General features: G+C 37.0%; 1 protein-coding gene across 3 annotated transcripts in view; it reads left to right on the top strand.

The window, feature by feature from the left end:
* NAA16 (N-alpha-acetyltransferase 16, NatA auxiliary subunit) overlaps positions 1 to 13,789 on the top strand; it is a 71,286-nt gene extending 57,497 nt beyond the window's left edge. For 2 of the 3 annotated variants that reach the window (XM_063335035.1, XM_063335036.1), the window contains exons 10-20: positions 877 to 949; positions 1,189 to 1,358; positions 1,700 to 1,852; positions 3,778 to 3,906; positions 4,475 to 4,688; positions 6,735 to 6,928; positions 7,613 to 7,721; positions 8,190 to 8,288; positions 8,871 to 9,014; positions 11,585 to 11,682; positions 11,952 to 13,789. In XM_063335035.1, the coding sequence (XP_063191105.1) occupies positions 877 to 949; positions 1,189 to 1,358; positions 1,700 to 1,852; positions 3,778 to 3,906; positions 4,475 to 4,688; positions 6,735 to 6,928; positions 7,613 to 7,721; positions 8,190 to 8,288; positions 8,871 to 9,014; positions 11,585 to 11,682; positions 11,952 to 12,152 (1,584 nt within the window). In that variant the 3' untranslated portion in view covers positions 12,153 to 13,789. Of the gene's footprint in view, positions 1 to 876; positions 950 to 1,188; positions 1,359 to 1,699; positions 1,853 to 3,777; positions 3,907 to 4,474; positions 4,689 to 6,734; positions 6,929 to 7,612; positions 7,722 to 8,189; positions 8,289 to 8,870; positions 9,015 to 11,584; positions 11,683 to 11,951 lie in introns of those variants that run through there. The other variant, XR_010071106.1, reaches the window with a different exon arrangement.
* The last annotated feature ends 1,325 nt before the right edge of the window (positions 13,790 to 15,114 follow it).

The following is a 15,114-nucleotide window of genomic DNA, read 5'->3' as shown; positions in this document are numbered from 1 at the left end:
CCCTTCTGTGTTTTGGGTATATATACATAGATCCTATTTCTTTCTTTTTTTCTTTAGTAGTATTCTTGTTCCATAGGAGGCTGGTTTCTTGGTGGATACGGCAGGCACACTTGGAACGTAGCTACAAAACAGGTTGAGCCTTTCATAAATGCTTAGAAATACTACGTGGCACTTGTAAGCCACAGACCCGGTATTGGACTAGTTCATTGTTATGACATGCACAGATAATAACACTTGCATGTATTGTAAATGTCAGACTTGTGTAGTGTGAATTCAGAACTGTGTGGGTGACTTTTGAGTCTTCGCCCCTTGGAATGAACGACAATATTGTTGACAAGGTCTGATTTCAGAAAGTATTAGCCTTAAATTAATCAATATGTAGATTTTTTTATGCAAAAAGATGCAGTCCGTATTCTAGGCAGCAATACCTTTTTAACAAAAAAAAATATCTTTAATGGTACATATCAGCCTGCCAGGAAACCACAGAAGTCTCTTCTGTACCTTCATTGTTATGGGAGGTCCATGCAGGGTCTTTTCCAAAGCACCTTTCTTCAGTTGGCTTGGTTTGGAAACTTAAAAATTCCAAAATACAATTTAAAAAGGATACTGATCAAATGTACTTGACTACTTTCTGCCGTAAACTGCCAAAGATTACACCTGTTTCCCTGCCACATCACCAGTTAAAAACAGTGATCAAAGGTAGTTTGTGAAAGGTGAAGTAAACTATATGAGGATACATCCAGGTTTTTTTTCCAGATTAAGTTTTTATGGTTTAGTATACTATTTTTAATTTTGCCAAGTACTTTTTCTCAGTGTGTTAATTTATGTAAACATGATAGTAAAGCATAATTTAAGTTGACATCTCTTTATATGCAGGTTTCTACAATCCAAGAACTTGTTACTGGTTATGAAGCCTCATTGAAAACTTGTGACCTTTTTAGTACATGTGGTAAGTTTCTATTGTCTTATATTAATTACACTGTAATTACCAGTACTGTTTATGGCAGTTACCAAGAACTGTTGAAGTGATGATACTTTTAGCAAGAAAATAGTTGTAATACGTCCTAGCAAATGCACGCATTACAGCAAATATTTGCTGAATTTGCCAAGCTTTGTTTTCTGTGTGTGTTTTTTCAAATGCAGTCTTCACCCTTACTGGTTACTGTAATTTTTTCCATTTTGTTGCAGAAAACGGAGAGAAAGAGCCCCCAACAACACTGCTTTGGGTTCGATATTTCCTGGCACAGCACTTTGACAAACTTGGCCAGTGCTCTTTGGCCTTGGATTACATTAACGCGGCGATTGCTAGCACTCCAACATTAATAGAACTATTCTATTTAAAAGCAAAAATTTACAAGGTAAGAAATTAATTTGGACACATAGAGTATCTAGTTTATAAAAAACCAACCCATCTAATTGGTGTGAATGTGTGGATAGTATGGTTATGGGCATCAGTTTTCATGTGGGTTTCTTTTGGGGCACTGTTCTGTCAGTAAGAAAATGAAAACCCTTTTGTTTAGATTTTGCAAAGCAACTTACAGCGAATTGTCATTCTGAAAAAATCTGGGGGTGGGGGGAGCGAACAATAAATAATGCCTTTTGTTATTTCTGAGGGAGAAATACCAGTAACTGTAGATTTCAGGAGCTGGTCAATAGCAGGCTTATACTGAAAGCTAACTATTTAATTTCTCCCTAACAGCATGTAGGTAACCTCAAGGAAGCTGCCAAATGGATGGATGAAGCACAGTCTCTGGATACTGCAGACAGATTTATTAATTCTAAGTGTGCTAAATACATGCTGCGAGCAAATATGGTAAAGGACGCGGAGGAGATGTGCTCTAAATTCACGAGGGTAAGTATATGGCTTTAATGAAGAGAGGTTTTGTTTGCCTCTGGCAGTTTATTTTTCACTCGTGTAACTTTTGACCAAAATAAAAATATATATTTTATTAGTGTCCACTTTTAAGATAACGCTCTTACACTTAGTGGTAAATAAGTATGTAGAATCTTAGAATGGTTTGGGTTGGGAGGGACTCTTTAAGGATCATCCAGTCCAACCCCCCTGCCATGGGCAGGGACACTTCCCACTAGACCAGGCTGCTCAAAGCCCCGTCCAGCCTGGCCTTGAACACTTCCAGGGATGGGGCATCCACAACTTCTCTGGGCAACCTGTTCCAGTGTCTCACCACCCTCACAGTAAGTTATTTCTTCCTTACGTACAACCTGAATTTCCCCTCTTTCAGTTTAAAACTGTTAACCTCTTGTCCTGTCACTACAGGCCCTGGTGAAAAGGCTCTCTTTCTTACAAGCCCCCTTTATATATTGACAGGTCGCAGTAAGGTCTCACTGGAGCCTTCTCTTCTCCAGGCTGAACAGCCCCAACTCTCTCAGCCTGTCCTCATAGGAGAGGTGTTCCAAGCCTCTGATTTTTCGTGGCCCTCCTCTGGACTTGCTCTAGCAGACTCATGTCCCTCTTGTGCTGGGGGCCCCAGGGCTGGACGCAGTACTCCAGCTGTATAGATCCCGTAAATACTGGAAAAAATGGTCGTTCAAAGGTGGTTGTCCAGAAGTACTTTATATTGCCGTACTTCCAAGTACCTCTCTGAAAATGCATCTGATGGATACCTTGTTTGCCAAACCCGCTATTCCCCAGTAATACCATCTGAGTGAGTGCATGGGAATGTGCACTGTATTCATTATGATTTAGCATTAACATAAATTAATTTGGACTTGAACATTTCGTTCCTTTAAGCTAGTTCTAAAGACGAAAGTTTTGTTAAAGCAAATCCTGTCCTTAAAAGATGGGGTAAGCACTTGAAATTCTGTATTGTTTGACACTGAACAAAATTTAGATTCATAAAGACTGGATTTCCATATTATTTATGTAACTAAATATGAAGACAGCTACTTGTAGGGATTTTCTGGAGCAGATAAATGAGTCAGGCTCCTTAATCCTTCTTAATTTTAGGTGTGAAAACACTTGAAAATGAATCTGAACTTTGTGGATATTTCTAGGAACGACTAAAAATTTGATCACTAAAACTCATTGTGTATGCTTGTCAGAAGTGCTAGAGCAAGAAATACAGAACTCTAGCCATAGATATTGTGGTAAGATAGGATAAATCTGATCCTGAATAATTAAATGTTGTGAGTTGAAGTGGGTTTTCTTTTTAGTAAAAAGGCTGTTCTGAAAATTTGGTGGCTAACATTCGTGATACGTGGAATGTGCTTCCAGTTTGGTTTAGAGCATTGAAACTATAAAGAATAAATCCTAGGATTTTTTCTTGTAAAAGTATGAAGGATAAATCTAACTTCATTTATTTAGACTAACAAGTTCTAAGAAACTTATTATTCATACTACATGATAAAGCAGTAAATATATTAGTGAATTTTTAGACTAGTAGATGACACCTGACAAGGGGAAAAAACAACAAAAATTATGTACTGAACTTAAAGATTTTTTTAAAATAATGTTGTTTTCTGCCCCCAAATTGTAAAACTAAGACTGTGTATACAAGCATGAGTTAATCCTAAAAATCTGTTGAGACACTAATCTTGTTCAGGTAACTTTTTTTTAAACAATCATTTAATCTGTCCTTTTCTATCTTGGGAGCATAGGCTATCACCAGTGTTATTCTCGGTCATTGGGTGGTTGTATCTATTTTCTATTGTATTCCAAGTAGTTGAAGGATTGATTGTTTCCTACTAATGGCCTGAAACTAGCCATAGTTGAAAGAAGCCATTGATAGCAAAAAGTGATAATGACACTTGTTTCAGGAAGGAACTTCTGCTATGGAAAACCTAAATGAGATGCAGTGTATGTGGTTCCAGACTGAATGTGCCGCAGCTTATCAAAGGTTAGGAAAGTATGGTGATGCCTTGAAAAAATGCCACGAAGTAGAAAGGGTAAGTAGGTACAAACACCATCAGTTTCTTTCCCAATATTTCTCACGCACTAATGAAAATATTTGAGGTAATCAGCATGATTTTCTTTGCATATAAAGTTTCTAGTATAATGCCTTTTAAAAACAGGTTGATACTTGATGATTTATTGTAATAGATGTCACCCCTAGCTATTGTGTGAAAAACATTTGAAGTGAAAAGGATTCAATATAAAATACCATGTCTCCCAACTATACAACTATTTGTACATTAACTTTATGCTGTCTTTTGCCAGCTCTTTTTTTTTTTTTTAATCAGAACAACAACATTTCAGTTGGCTTCGAAAGGGTGCCTAAGTCTTTGAACAATCACATTATAGTTTTTGTTATGAAAGTGAGATTTTTCAGCGTGGGTTTTTTCCCCTGCTGAGAGGTTCCCTTGGACAGTCAGTATTATACGGATATTTCTATGCCTGTTAAATATTTTATGTAAATAATCAGTTGTAACTTTATTCACCTCCATCTAACTAAAAAAATAGATGAAGCAAGGGAAGCGCATAAGAGTTGTGTGTGTGTTCTTTTTTTTCTTGAAGCATTTTTTTGAGATAACGGATGATCAATTTGACTTCCACACATACTGTATGAGAAAGATGACTCTCCGTGCCTATGTAGACCTTTTGAGATTAGAAGATGTGCTCAGGAAACATGCCTTCTACTTCAAGGCTGCTCGGTCAGCAATTGAAATCTACCTGAAGCTCCATGATAATCCTCTTACCAATGAAAGCAAAGAACAAGAAGTGAATTCAGGTACCTAGACCATAATGGAGGCTCATATGTGTATGACGCATGTAAAAGCTTATTAAGCTAAGTAAGTTATGTGCTAATAGAACAAATATGAGTTGTAACATACACAAGTTTTTCCTCTTTTCTGTCACGATTTGATGACTGGTGAGATCACAGATAACATGCTACAGCTTTCTTCCTCTCTTTTCTCTCATCGTGTTGTAAAACTAGTACACGAATGAACCTAGCTGTAGTCGGAGTCAGTGGGGATGAGTGGCATTTCAGAACATTAAAAAGAAAAATCGAATTCAGTTCAGCCATTTATCCATTTAAACAAAAGATAAATGTCAGTAACAGACGAATTATGAAACACTGGATAGATTTTGTGGGAAAGCAGTCTGAATTGTAAGAATTTAGTTTTGATTTAGTGTATTTAATTTATTCCATAGTAATACTAGTTAATACTGTGTTACACTTCAGCCTTTTTTCACATGACTTCAGGACCAAAGAAAACATGCATAAGTGTATATTAGCAAGATCAATACATTTAGGAAACAATTTAAAACTAGCATTAAGTGAAAAGCAGGCTTTCTTAAGAAACCAATGGGGTGTGGTTTGGAAAAATGAGGATTCAATGACAAATGAGTTATGAGGTTTTTTCCTTTAAGATAAGTAGTCGCTTCTCCGTTTGTGGAACCGCAGCTACTGTCAACACTGCAGTGGCTGTTGACTAAAGGGGTGCAATTAATGTCTAGCTCTTTACAAAGGGAAAAATATTTGACATGGGTTAAAAAAAGTTAAACTGAACGAAAAATGCCACTTAATATTGCCAATACAATTTTACCTTTCATTCAGAAGTGAATAATAAGTTTTCTCCATATCTGCCTATGTATAATGAAGTACGTATAAAAAGAGACACATTTCACAGCACGGTTCGACTTGCATCTTTTTTTCTCTCCAATTTTAATTTGTTTCTGTATATAGTGGAAGATCAGTGTGTGACAGAGGATCTTGATGGCAATATGTCATAGAAACATAGAAATTCAGTAGGCTCATCCACAGGGGATGATAGCACTGCATGAACTGAGTTTAAAAGAACACTTGCTTCTCCTTCCTTCCCTGTTTCAGAGTGGTGGCTGGCCCCAGTAGAGAGGTCATGGTGCCATAGCCACAAAAAAAAAGTGTTAGTCCCTCAGTAGCGCATTCTTCTGTTCCTTGACACATTATTAGCACAGATTCTGTTCTCAGTGAAAAAACCACAGTAAGCAGACTGGAAACTACAATATTATTCAGGCTAAACTGGTCAGGTCAGTGGGATGGCAGGGAAGGAAAAAAAAGGGTGAATGGAAAGGCTGGAGGCTCCTCGCTTCTGTGTGAAATGTAGGAAACCCATGTTTTGTGTGTTCTGCTTTTCATGCAGCCGTTAAACTGTCTTGGTTTATGTAAATGCTTGTCCAATCTAAAAATCTGAACACAGCAACCAGACTGGAGGTACATACAATGGTCCTGCTAATACATACCAGAATATTTGACCTCTCCTCACCCTAAACAATATCAGTTTTTACTTGCATCCAATTAGCTATTCCGTGGTGTTTGCAGAAAATCAATGCAATTATCATGGCTGTATGTTGTTCAGACACTTTAATGAAAGATAGCAAGCTTGTTTTAAGATGGAGTGTAAATCCGTCTGGGTGTTTCTAGTTAGCATGGAAAGGAAACTGAGCTATGGTCAATATGGGAGCTTAGTATTACCCTTGAAAACCACTTCTGAGGCAAAACCTGCCATAGATACAATAATTTTATGTAGTTAACCTTTCAAACAGTTGAGGCTTCTATAACAAATACATGAGAGTGTTGTGTTATGCCGTAAATAGTAATCCAGTAGTAATGTTGGACTACATAGTGATGATAGTCTGGCAAGTGCTGATATTTCTGGAAATCACTGTAAAAGTATGCCGTTTTGAGATGGGGGAGGAGCTTAGTGGGATGTCTGAGTGTTTGAGAGAAACAAGATTTTTTAATTAAATACTCTGTGAATATAAGTTATCTGTTTGTTACTTTAATCTGTAGAAAATCTCTCAGCCAAAGAATTGAAGAAAATGCTTAGCAAGCAAAGAAGAGCACAGAAGAAAGCAAAACTTGAAGAGGAAAGAAAACATGCAGAAAGAGAGCGACAACAAAAGAATCAAAAGAAAAAGCGAGATGAAGAAGAGGAGGAAACTAGTGGACCCAGGGAAGAGCTAGTTCCTGAAAAACTGGAAAGGGTTAGCATGGTCTTTCATGTTAAATTCATGTGATTTTCATAAAAAGCCTATAATAAGCGATTACTGTCAGGTTCCACTGAAAGAATCCAGGTGTTTCTATAAAATTATTTTTCTATGCAAAGATACCTTTTTGTAGTCTGTTTACACTAAAAAAAGTCATTTTTTCCTCTAATAAGTCAAATATTATTAATAATATTGTTACTTTCTTTAAATTTGAGGTTTTTTTGAACAGTAGGCCATCCTTCATTAAAATAGATACTGAACAAGAAGATGGTTTTTGTCTGAAGAACTCTGGTTTTTGTACAGTGAATAGAGGAAAAACTAACAGAAATGTGATAGCAGTTCACAAAATTTGAAGACATGAGCCAGTATTGCTCTAAGTGCAAAGAACTGCCTCCTTTATCACAGTGACTTCAGAAGTTTAAGCTTGCTGTCTAAGGTGATTGTATTTAATTGTTTCCTAAATACTAAATTACAACGCTGAGTACGCTACATAGGCAGTGCCAGAGTTAGCCATGATGTCGTCTTTGTCAACATGAAATAATGAGCAAACACTTTTAATTCAGAAAGTTTGCTTTTGGCCTCTGATTATTTAAATGCACTGAATAATGGAAACTATCCTTGGTGGGTTTTATTTGACATTTATTTTAAGTTTTAAATTTCACTGTGTTTTCATTAAAACAGGTAGAAAATCCATTAGAAGAAGCCATTAAGTTCCTTATACCACTTAAGAATCTTATTGGAGATGACATAGAAACACATTTATTAGCATTTGAAATATACTTCAGAAAAGGTAAAGTACCGCATGATTTTATTTTGCTCTACAAAATTTTAAACCCTTCACTGCAACCTGTGTTATCTGAGTGTAGCCTAAAGTGCTCTGGAATAGATCTTTACTTGACTGAAGTTGAGGTTTGCATCGTATCCAGTAATAATAGGAAAAGTAGAGGAAAGAACAAAGTAAGTTGTAGTAGATACTGATAAATGCGGTAGAGAGAGATTTGCAGTGTGATCTTTAATTATCTAGGGGAAAACAAAGCCAAACAGTAACACCTATGCAGTGTTGCCAGAGTTTGAGCAGCAGACATTTCTGTTATTCAAGAATTAGGATGGGAAAAATTAAATCTTCTTTTTAATTCTGTGTGGGCATTGATGTTTCTAATATTTGTACTAGATTTACTAAAAGAAACAGTGAAACAGAGAAGAAGTTCTGTATTCTTAATCTTGGTATGTTTTTGTTTGTTTTTTTTCCTTCCCACAGGAAAGTTCCTGTTAATGTTACAGTCTGTCAAAAGAGCTTTTGCCATCAACAGTAATAACCCATGGCTACACGAGTGCTTGATTAAATTCTCTAAAGCTGGTATGTGTGTAGGAAGTACGCATGTATGTAAAAAGATACAGGAAGTTACGTTGTACAAAGGCGTAACTACATATTTTTGCAACGTATAAATACTCTTGAAACACAAACTGATATAAAATAAGAATAGAAATAGACAGCTTGTTTTCCGTGGTAATACCCAAGAAAACACAGGTTGTACTATGCAGGGTACTGTGCATGTATTAGATTATGCTCCTTCCTCCGTTAATCCACCAGGTGGACCCAATAACTCACTTTGGCTAGATTTCACAGAGAGTAGGTGTTCCAGAGATCCTTGAAATTCTTAAGTTTTAAGAAAAGTGGCAAATATGGGAGATTTTGACTTGAAGCAAAGCACACGTTCAGCAGGAAGTTTACATGACAGAGCATCCTTGATGACTGTTTCATCTATAAATGCATCAGTATAACTGCTTGTGATGTGTTTTGAATGGAAATTTGTGTTTTCTTTCTGTGCCCTAATTTTAAAAATGGGAATTTTAGCACTGATGTTTGTGGTTTCATACTGTTTTCTAGTTGTTTAAATGGCTCTTTTTGCTTCTCTCGCTCTTACCTTCCCCCTTCTAGTATCTGACCATAGTAACCTCCCGGAAATTGTGAGCAAGGTCCTAACTCAAGAAATGCAGAAAATCTTTGTTAATAAAAACTTGGAAAGTTTTAATGAAGAATTTCTCAAACACAACGCTACCTCCATTCAGCACCAACTGTCAGGTTTGTTTAGCTTTTTAATGCTCTTGAAAAGTAGATGATTTAAGTGATTTAAATCCAGAATCTTTATCTGCAATCTATAATTCGTACATAAATTCCAACGAGCTAGAAATTCACATGTTTACCTTGAGTTTTTGCTGCCTGCTTTTACCATGTTAAAAAAAAAACAAACACCCTCATTGACTTCTTTATTAGATGCATAAGGAATGTGCTTCTTACCTCCAAAAAGTGTGCAATAAAACCACTAGAGATATTCAAGTATGGAAGCACTGTCATCCCTGCTGTTGCAGGTTCTAATTTTGAAATGATTGGAAAATACAAACCAAAAAATCCTATATAATAGAAGCAGTGCTTTCCCCTGCTTTCTCATCAGCTGGAATGTCTCTCTTCCTACTCCTAGCTTTGTCATGTAGCAACAGCATCAATAAAAATATCATGACAAACTTGTTATGCTAGTTTTGCTTTTCTGCTTCATGGTCAACAATGAAAATGTTGAAATATGAGAGTCTTCCCCTATTTGTGTAGAAGAGGTGCAAGTAGCTGCTGGAGGTAAGTCAAAGGAAGGTGGAATTGAAATTTGTCATGTCTACTGAGTACAGAAAGGTTTGGAATAAAAATTGATGTCACCTGAGAAGCTAGCAGAGGAGAAAACAGAACACCTCTCCAGCAGTTAGGAAGAAAAAAAAATAAGTGTAGATTTATCAGGCATTTAAAGTACTTAGAACAGTACTAATCTCACCTAGTTTGTAAAAGTTACCCAGGGCCTGTCCAGAATCACTGGAGAAAGTTAGCCTCAGAGGATTGTTTATGTCTTAAAGGAAGGTTAGGTAACTTACCCCAAACTTACAGAGGCCACTAAAAGATCCCTGTTTCAGGGCAGCATCCTGAGAGGAATACTTGCACTTCTTTTCCTGTGAGCAGGCTCAAGATTTGGGAAGTCAATATAGATTTCTTGGCAGGCAATTGCTGCTCATTCTTACAGATGTGTCCTTCCACTCTTGTCATTGTTGGGCATCAACTGGATGTTTTCCGAGTTCTATTTTCTGGCCCTCCGTTGTTATGGAAAATAGTGTAGTCACTTTGTCATAGTAATTGTACAGGCGAAGACTGTCACAATTCCGAGTTTGGCTTCACACTGCCTACATCTTTATTGACTTTGAGAAGAAGCCAAGCTAGATCATGGACAGTGGTGGCACCCATGTTAAGAGAGATGTCAGGGAGCCCTTTGAAGAAAGTGAGTCTGTTCACATTCAGTGGAGATGAGGGACTTCAATGTGTAAAACCTCCGTAGGGTCAATCAATGAACCTTAGGGTCCATTGATGGCTGTGATCCAACAGTGTATCAATTTACAGGCAGTGGGAACAAATGTGGGATTAGGATTTTAAAGTGAAATGAGTGAACTAACTGTAGACATGCCCTTGGTAGCTCTGGGTCTTCACCTACGTGTCAGTCTTCTGTTTATGCTGAGGCAGATTTGAAGAGATTGACTTATCTACTGTACAGTAGATAACTACTTAAACTGTCACCTTTAATTCAAGTTTGAAAATGGAAAGGTCTGAAAGACCTAAACCTTTGTTGTCTGAGAGTACAAATGAGTGTTTTAGCTTAAAATGATTACTAGTAAAAAAATTATGAGCAGAATTTTAATCCCTTTGGGTTTCTGTACCATAACCTCCCTGTAAACAAATGTAACTAGGTTAAATTTCATAAGTTTTTTGACAATGATGAATCAAACCCAAATATATTCAGTCTGGCAATTTATTTTCTGAAACCTGGATATAATAAGCAGTAAGAATTAGGAAACTTTCTTTAATTAGGAAAAAAATTTTAATAATCTGGGAAATGAGTTGAGCAAGAAGAGATAATACACTCAGAATGTGGGGTTTTAATTATTTCAGTAAAGTGATTTCTTAAGTTTTTGTTCTTTGTAGTAGATTATGTAGTCAAGTGTGCCTGGACTTTGTGTTTGGGAAAAGGAAAGTGTATGAAACGTCTGCATGTTCATTAAGATGAGATTTTAAATCAAGGCAGTTACGATATGAGGAGCAACATAATATTTTGCTGAGATGCCCAGATGCATCTTAATAAACTGTTCGTGGTCCAAGAAGCTGGAGAGTGTCTTCTGGACTGTGTTCCATAATTTTTTCATAGCTCTATTCGCTTATCTCCAGTACTTTTCAAAAGAATTCAGAGTATCACTGAGAAAATATATTTTATTCACTTGTACATTTGGAGGACGGATTTCATTTAGCCTGCTGATTTGAAGGGCTTATTCACCAATATACTCTGTATGTGTGTTTCAGTAACGTGAGGCATTTCAGTTTTGCAGAAGCAGATCTCCTCCATTACTCAATCCTTACGCTTCTAATAAATTTCAAAATAGCTTAGAAAATAGAAAATTAGTTTCGTTAGTTTTAAGTTACAAATAAGAGAGGAAAATGTGGTTTATTAAAACTTGCAAGAAGTCTTAATTCACATTGATTTGCACGGTTTCGGATTCTGTGTGTCTGTACGTGCGGTATTGCATTTAGGAACACTGTTATCTAAATATTGTGTTGTTTCTTACGATAAGGTGCAAAGATGATGTATTTCCTGGACAAATCAAGACAAGAAAAAGCAATTGCTGTTGCTACTAGATTGGATAAAAACATGAGAGACAAAAACGTGAAGGTAAAAGATACAGTACCTCAAGCCAAAAAATGTGTGGGATCTTAAATAATTTACATTTAACTGCAGGGTAACGTACATGCTTCATGTACCATGATATATTAGTAGTATTTGAAAGGACAAGGTTTCAGTTTTTTTTCACCTAAGTAACTATAAGATATCTGAATGCCAACAGAGAACTTGCTGAGATTAATATTGTTTAACAGTACATCTTTTAGTAGAAAAGCAATTCTATAAATCACATTTATTAACTGTTACTTTTGTTTCTTTAGACGTTAACAAAGGTTTTTGAGGCGCTGCTTGATGGCAGTTTTGGAAGCTGCCACAGTCAATGCGAAGAATATCAAGCAGCATGTCATAAACTGTTTCCTTTTACGTCTGCCTTTATGCCTGCCACAAACGAGGACGATAGCAGCATTGCATCTGTGAATCATACAGCCATTAACCATGATTTGCTGTCTAATGAAATTTGAAGTCGTGTGCGCGAGCCCGGGTGTGCGTTATACCCAACATGCACACGCGTATACGAAACTCTGACTCTCATTACATGCTGGCTGGATACAGATCAGGGTTTACTTCTCCAGGTTGTATTTTAATATCTTTAACAGGTATAAAACAAAATATTTGGGTAGTTAAATGAAATGGAGTATGCTTTTAGTTATTATTTTTTTTCCTCCCAACAAAAACTGCCAATATTTATGTAAACATTATCCTTAATCAGCATTTTTCATGTTTATACTTGTACAGTTTTAAGTCTTCTAATAATCCATCAGCCCTCCCTCACAAAAATTATGGATGTTAAAGACTGCTTTCACATAAGTGTCGTTACATATGCAGATAAATGTGATCATATCTTGTTAATAAATTATCATTTGAGCATTATTAGCAGATTAAGACTGAGGTGCTGCTTGAACTGCCCTCTTTGTCTTTTACTGGTTTTTTTAGGTTTTTTTCTGGGTTTCTTTGGGTTTTACTGTTTGTTGGGGGTTTTTTTTGTTGTTTTTTTGTTTTTTGGTTTTTTGTTTTTTTTTTTAAATCTTTGGTCAGCTTGGTTTGTTTTGAAGCACAGTGACAATGAAAGCATCGGGGCTTTGCATGTTTTTGTCAGGTGTGTGTCTTACATGGAACCAGTGTTGATGGATACGAAGATTAGGTTTGTGTTAAAAAAAAAACTAAGGCTTTTTGAAAACTATTCTATCTACCTTGTGTTCCATAGCTATTGTTTCCTTAAGTTTATGGTCAGTTTAACATTTTTGAGTATCCTGAAGCAATTCCCTGTGAAAACATAATGAATTCGATACTGTTGTTTGTCTTTCGTTCCATCCTTCCCCTTTCCTCCTCTTCCTTCTGGTTTCTCCCCATCTGTTCCCCTATTGACACTTAAGTTGAAAAAGCTGCTCCAATTTTGGGCAAGTGTGTAAGGTACAGTAATGGGGGAATACAGTTATTCTCTACATCATTAAAAATTCACTGGTAGGTTTACTGTATTACCTCCATTAAAAGGCCTTAGTTGTCCACTTACGGCCAATACTCCAGTACTTCTCACGACTAAATACTATTGCTTTAGGTGCTACAAAGCACATGGTATGTGAGGAGTATGTTTTACATATAAAAACTACTTAAGGGAGCACAAAGAGGCTGACTACAAATCACAATGAACCTTTTTCTTACTTTATATTCTGGTGCACTAACTATTAAATATACAACACATCAAAACGGAAGTCTGAATCTAATATACCTATTTAAAGCATAGTATTGCCAGACAAAATGGCTACATATGACAGCTTTACATTCTATAAGAACTGCTATCAAAACATAACTATACTGTGGCTTGTACAGAAAATCTGTTTTCTGGAAACTGTAATGGAATCATTCGATCTCGGTTTGTTTTTATTTCACTGCAATGTAAATAATTTCAGTAATATTAACTAGCCCCTCAAAGGCAAATATAAGTTCATGAAGAGGGGATTTTATTAAGACAAATAAACTGTTCTAATTAAAATTCTCCTTTGTGTGTCATCTGTTTAGATTCAAAATTGTTGAATGGAAAACTCACTGTAAAATATTGCCAACATATGTTATGCTGTAATAAATTATTTTGTACACACTTGCCTTTGGTTTGGAATTTTTGCGTATTTATGGACATCAAACTTAGGTCCATCACATTTATTAGGTTTTTTTCCCACTCAGTTGCAACATTCACTGGTTTAACGGGAACTCTGTAAGTAGTTAAGAAAAAAAGCATAAAAATCACTATTTAGCACATTGAGACATGTATCTCTCTATATAGTAACACGCTGCCCTGAGAAATATGGCGAGATGTTTTTATCCTACATATTCACCGTGCCGCTTGCTGTGGAACAACTTGCTCGAAGATGTCTCAAGGAGGGAGAGGTGGTTGGTCATAATGGGATTGTTCTGGCTCAGCTGTACCCTAGAGGGATACTTCTCATCCTAGGGAATAAGCCTGTTCCAAAAGCCCAGGCCCTAATGGAAAATCCTGTACCTGATAGTCGTGTGGATCACAAAAGTTTAGTCCAGAATTAGCAATTACGGTGGAAAGGGCAGTTTCTCGCATCTCTTCAGCTCTAGCGTCTTCAGGCTTCCCAAATAATGAATCCCTTGGCTAGGAAGGGGTCAAGCTTTAAGTGTGTCACGAAAGATTGAAGCATAATGATGTTTCCGGATGTGAATGCACTTGCCACTTGCTGGTTCAACAGCATCATTGTATGTACTTTTGGCATTTGGTTTTTTGTGGCTGAAACCAGAGGTGTTCACGAGAAGTGGTCAGTTCACGGATTTTCCCAGTAGAGGGAAGCCTTGCATCCGGAATGCTTTCGTAGCCACGAAAGGCTGTGGTCGTGTTTGTTTTCTGGTTTCGTAGTAAGAGCGCAAGAAAACGCTGTCTTCTTTTTTTTTCTTCCAGGCGGTGCAGAGGGGTCATTGGTGCTTTGTATCTGCGTAAATGGCTGAACTAGACTCGTATTCACGTAACCCAGCACTCCTTGGCATTGACTTGGGGATCTGAAGTTGAGAGCGGAGTTGCTTGAGCTTATTTCATACCTGCTGAGAACAGAGACACCAGGAGAGGGTATCTGAGCCCACAGATGGTCAGAAGCACCTTTTGGGAGATCCCAAAATATGCAGAAAGCGTCGGTCAGGCTTCTGAAGAGAAGCTGTAGTCTTCCTCTACTGCCTGTAAGCTGAGGCAGAATGTATTGGCCTTGATGAGCCTTGGCTCCAGTTAATTTATCATGGACTAAATATGCTGTCTGTCCACCACTCAGACGTCGCTGCTTAAGCATATTTCAAGTCTAGACAAAGTATTTGAGAACGTGCTGTTGACGCTTAAGAGGAGCTTCACGTTTTGAGAGGTTCCTAGAGGTATTTTAGGTATGCAGTAAGGCGGGAGAAGGAAACACATGGTAGTTCCAG

The sequence above is a fragment of the Chroicocephalus ridibundus genome, chromosome 1, assembly GCF_963924245.1.
Source record: "Chroicocephalus ridibundus chromosome 1, bChrRid1.1, whole genome shotgun sequence".
NCBI lineage: Eukaryota > Metazoa > Chordata > Aves > Charadriiformes > Laridae > Chroicocephalus > Chroicocephalus ridibundus.
The sequence above is the reverse complement of the archived record's forward strand: the minus strand, read 5'-3'. Positions and strand labels throughout refer to the sequence as shown.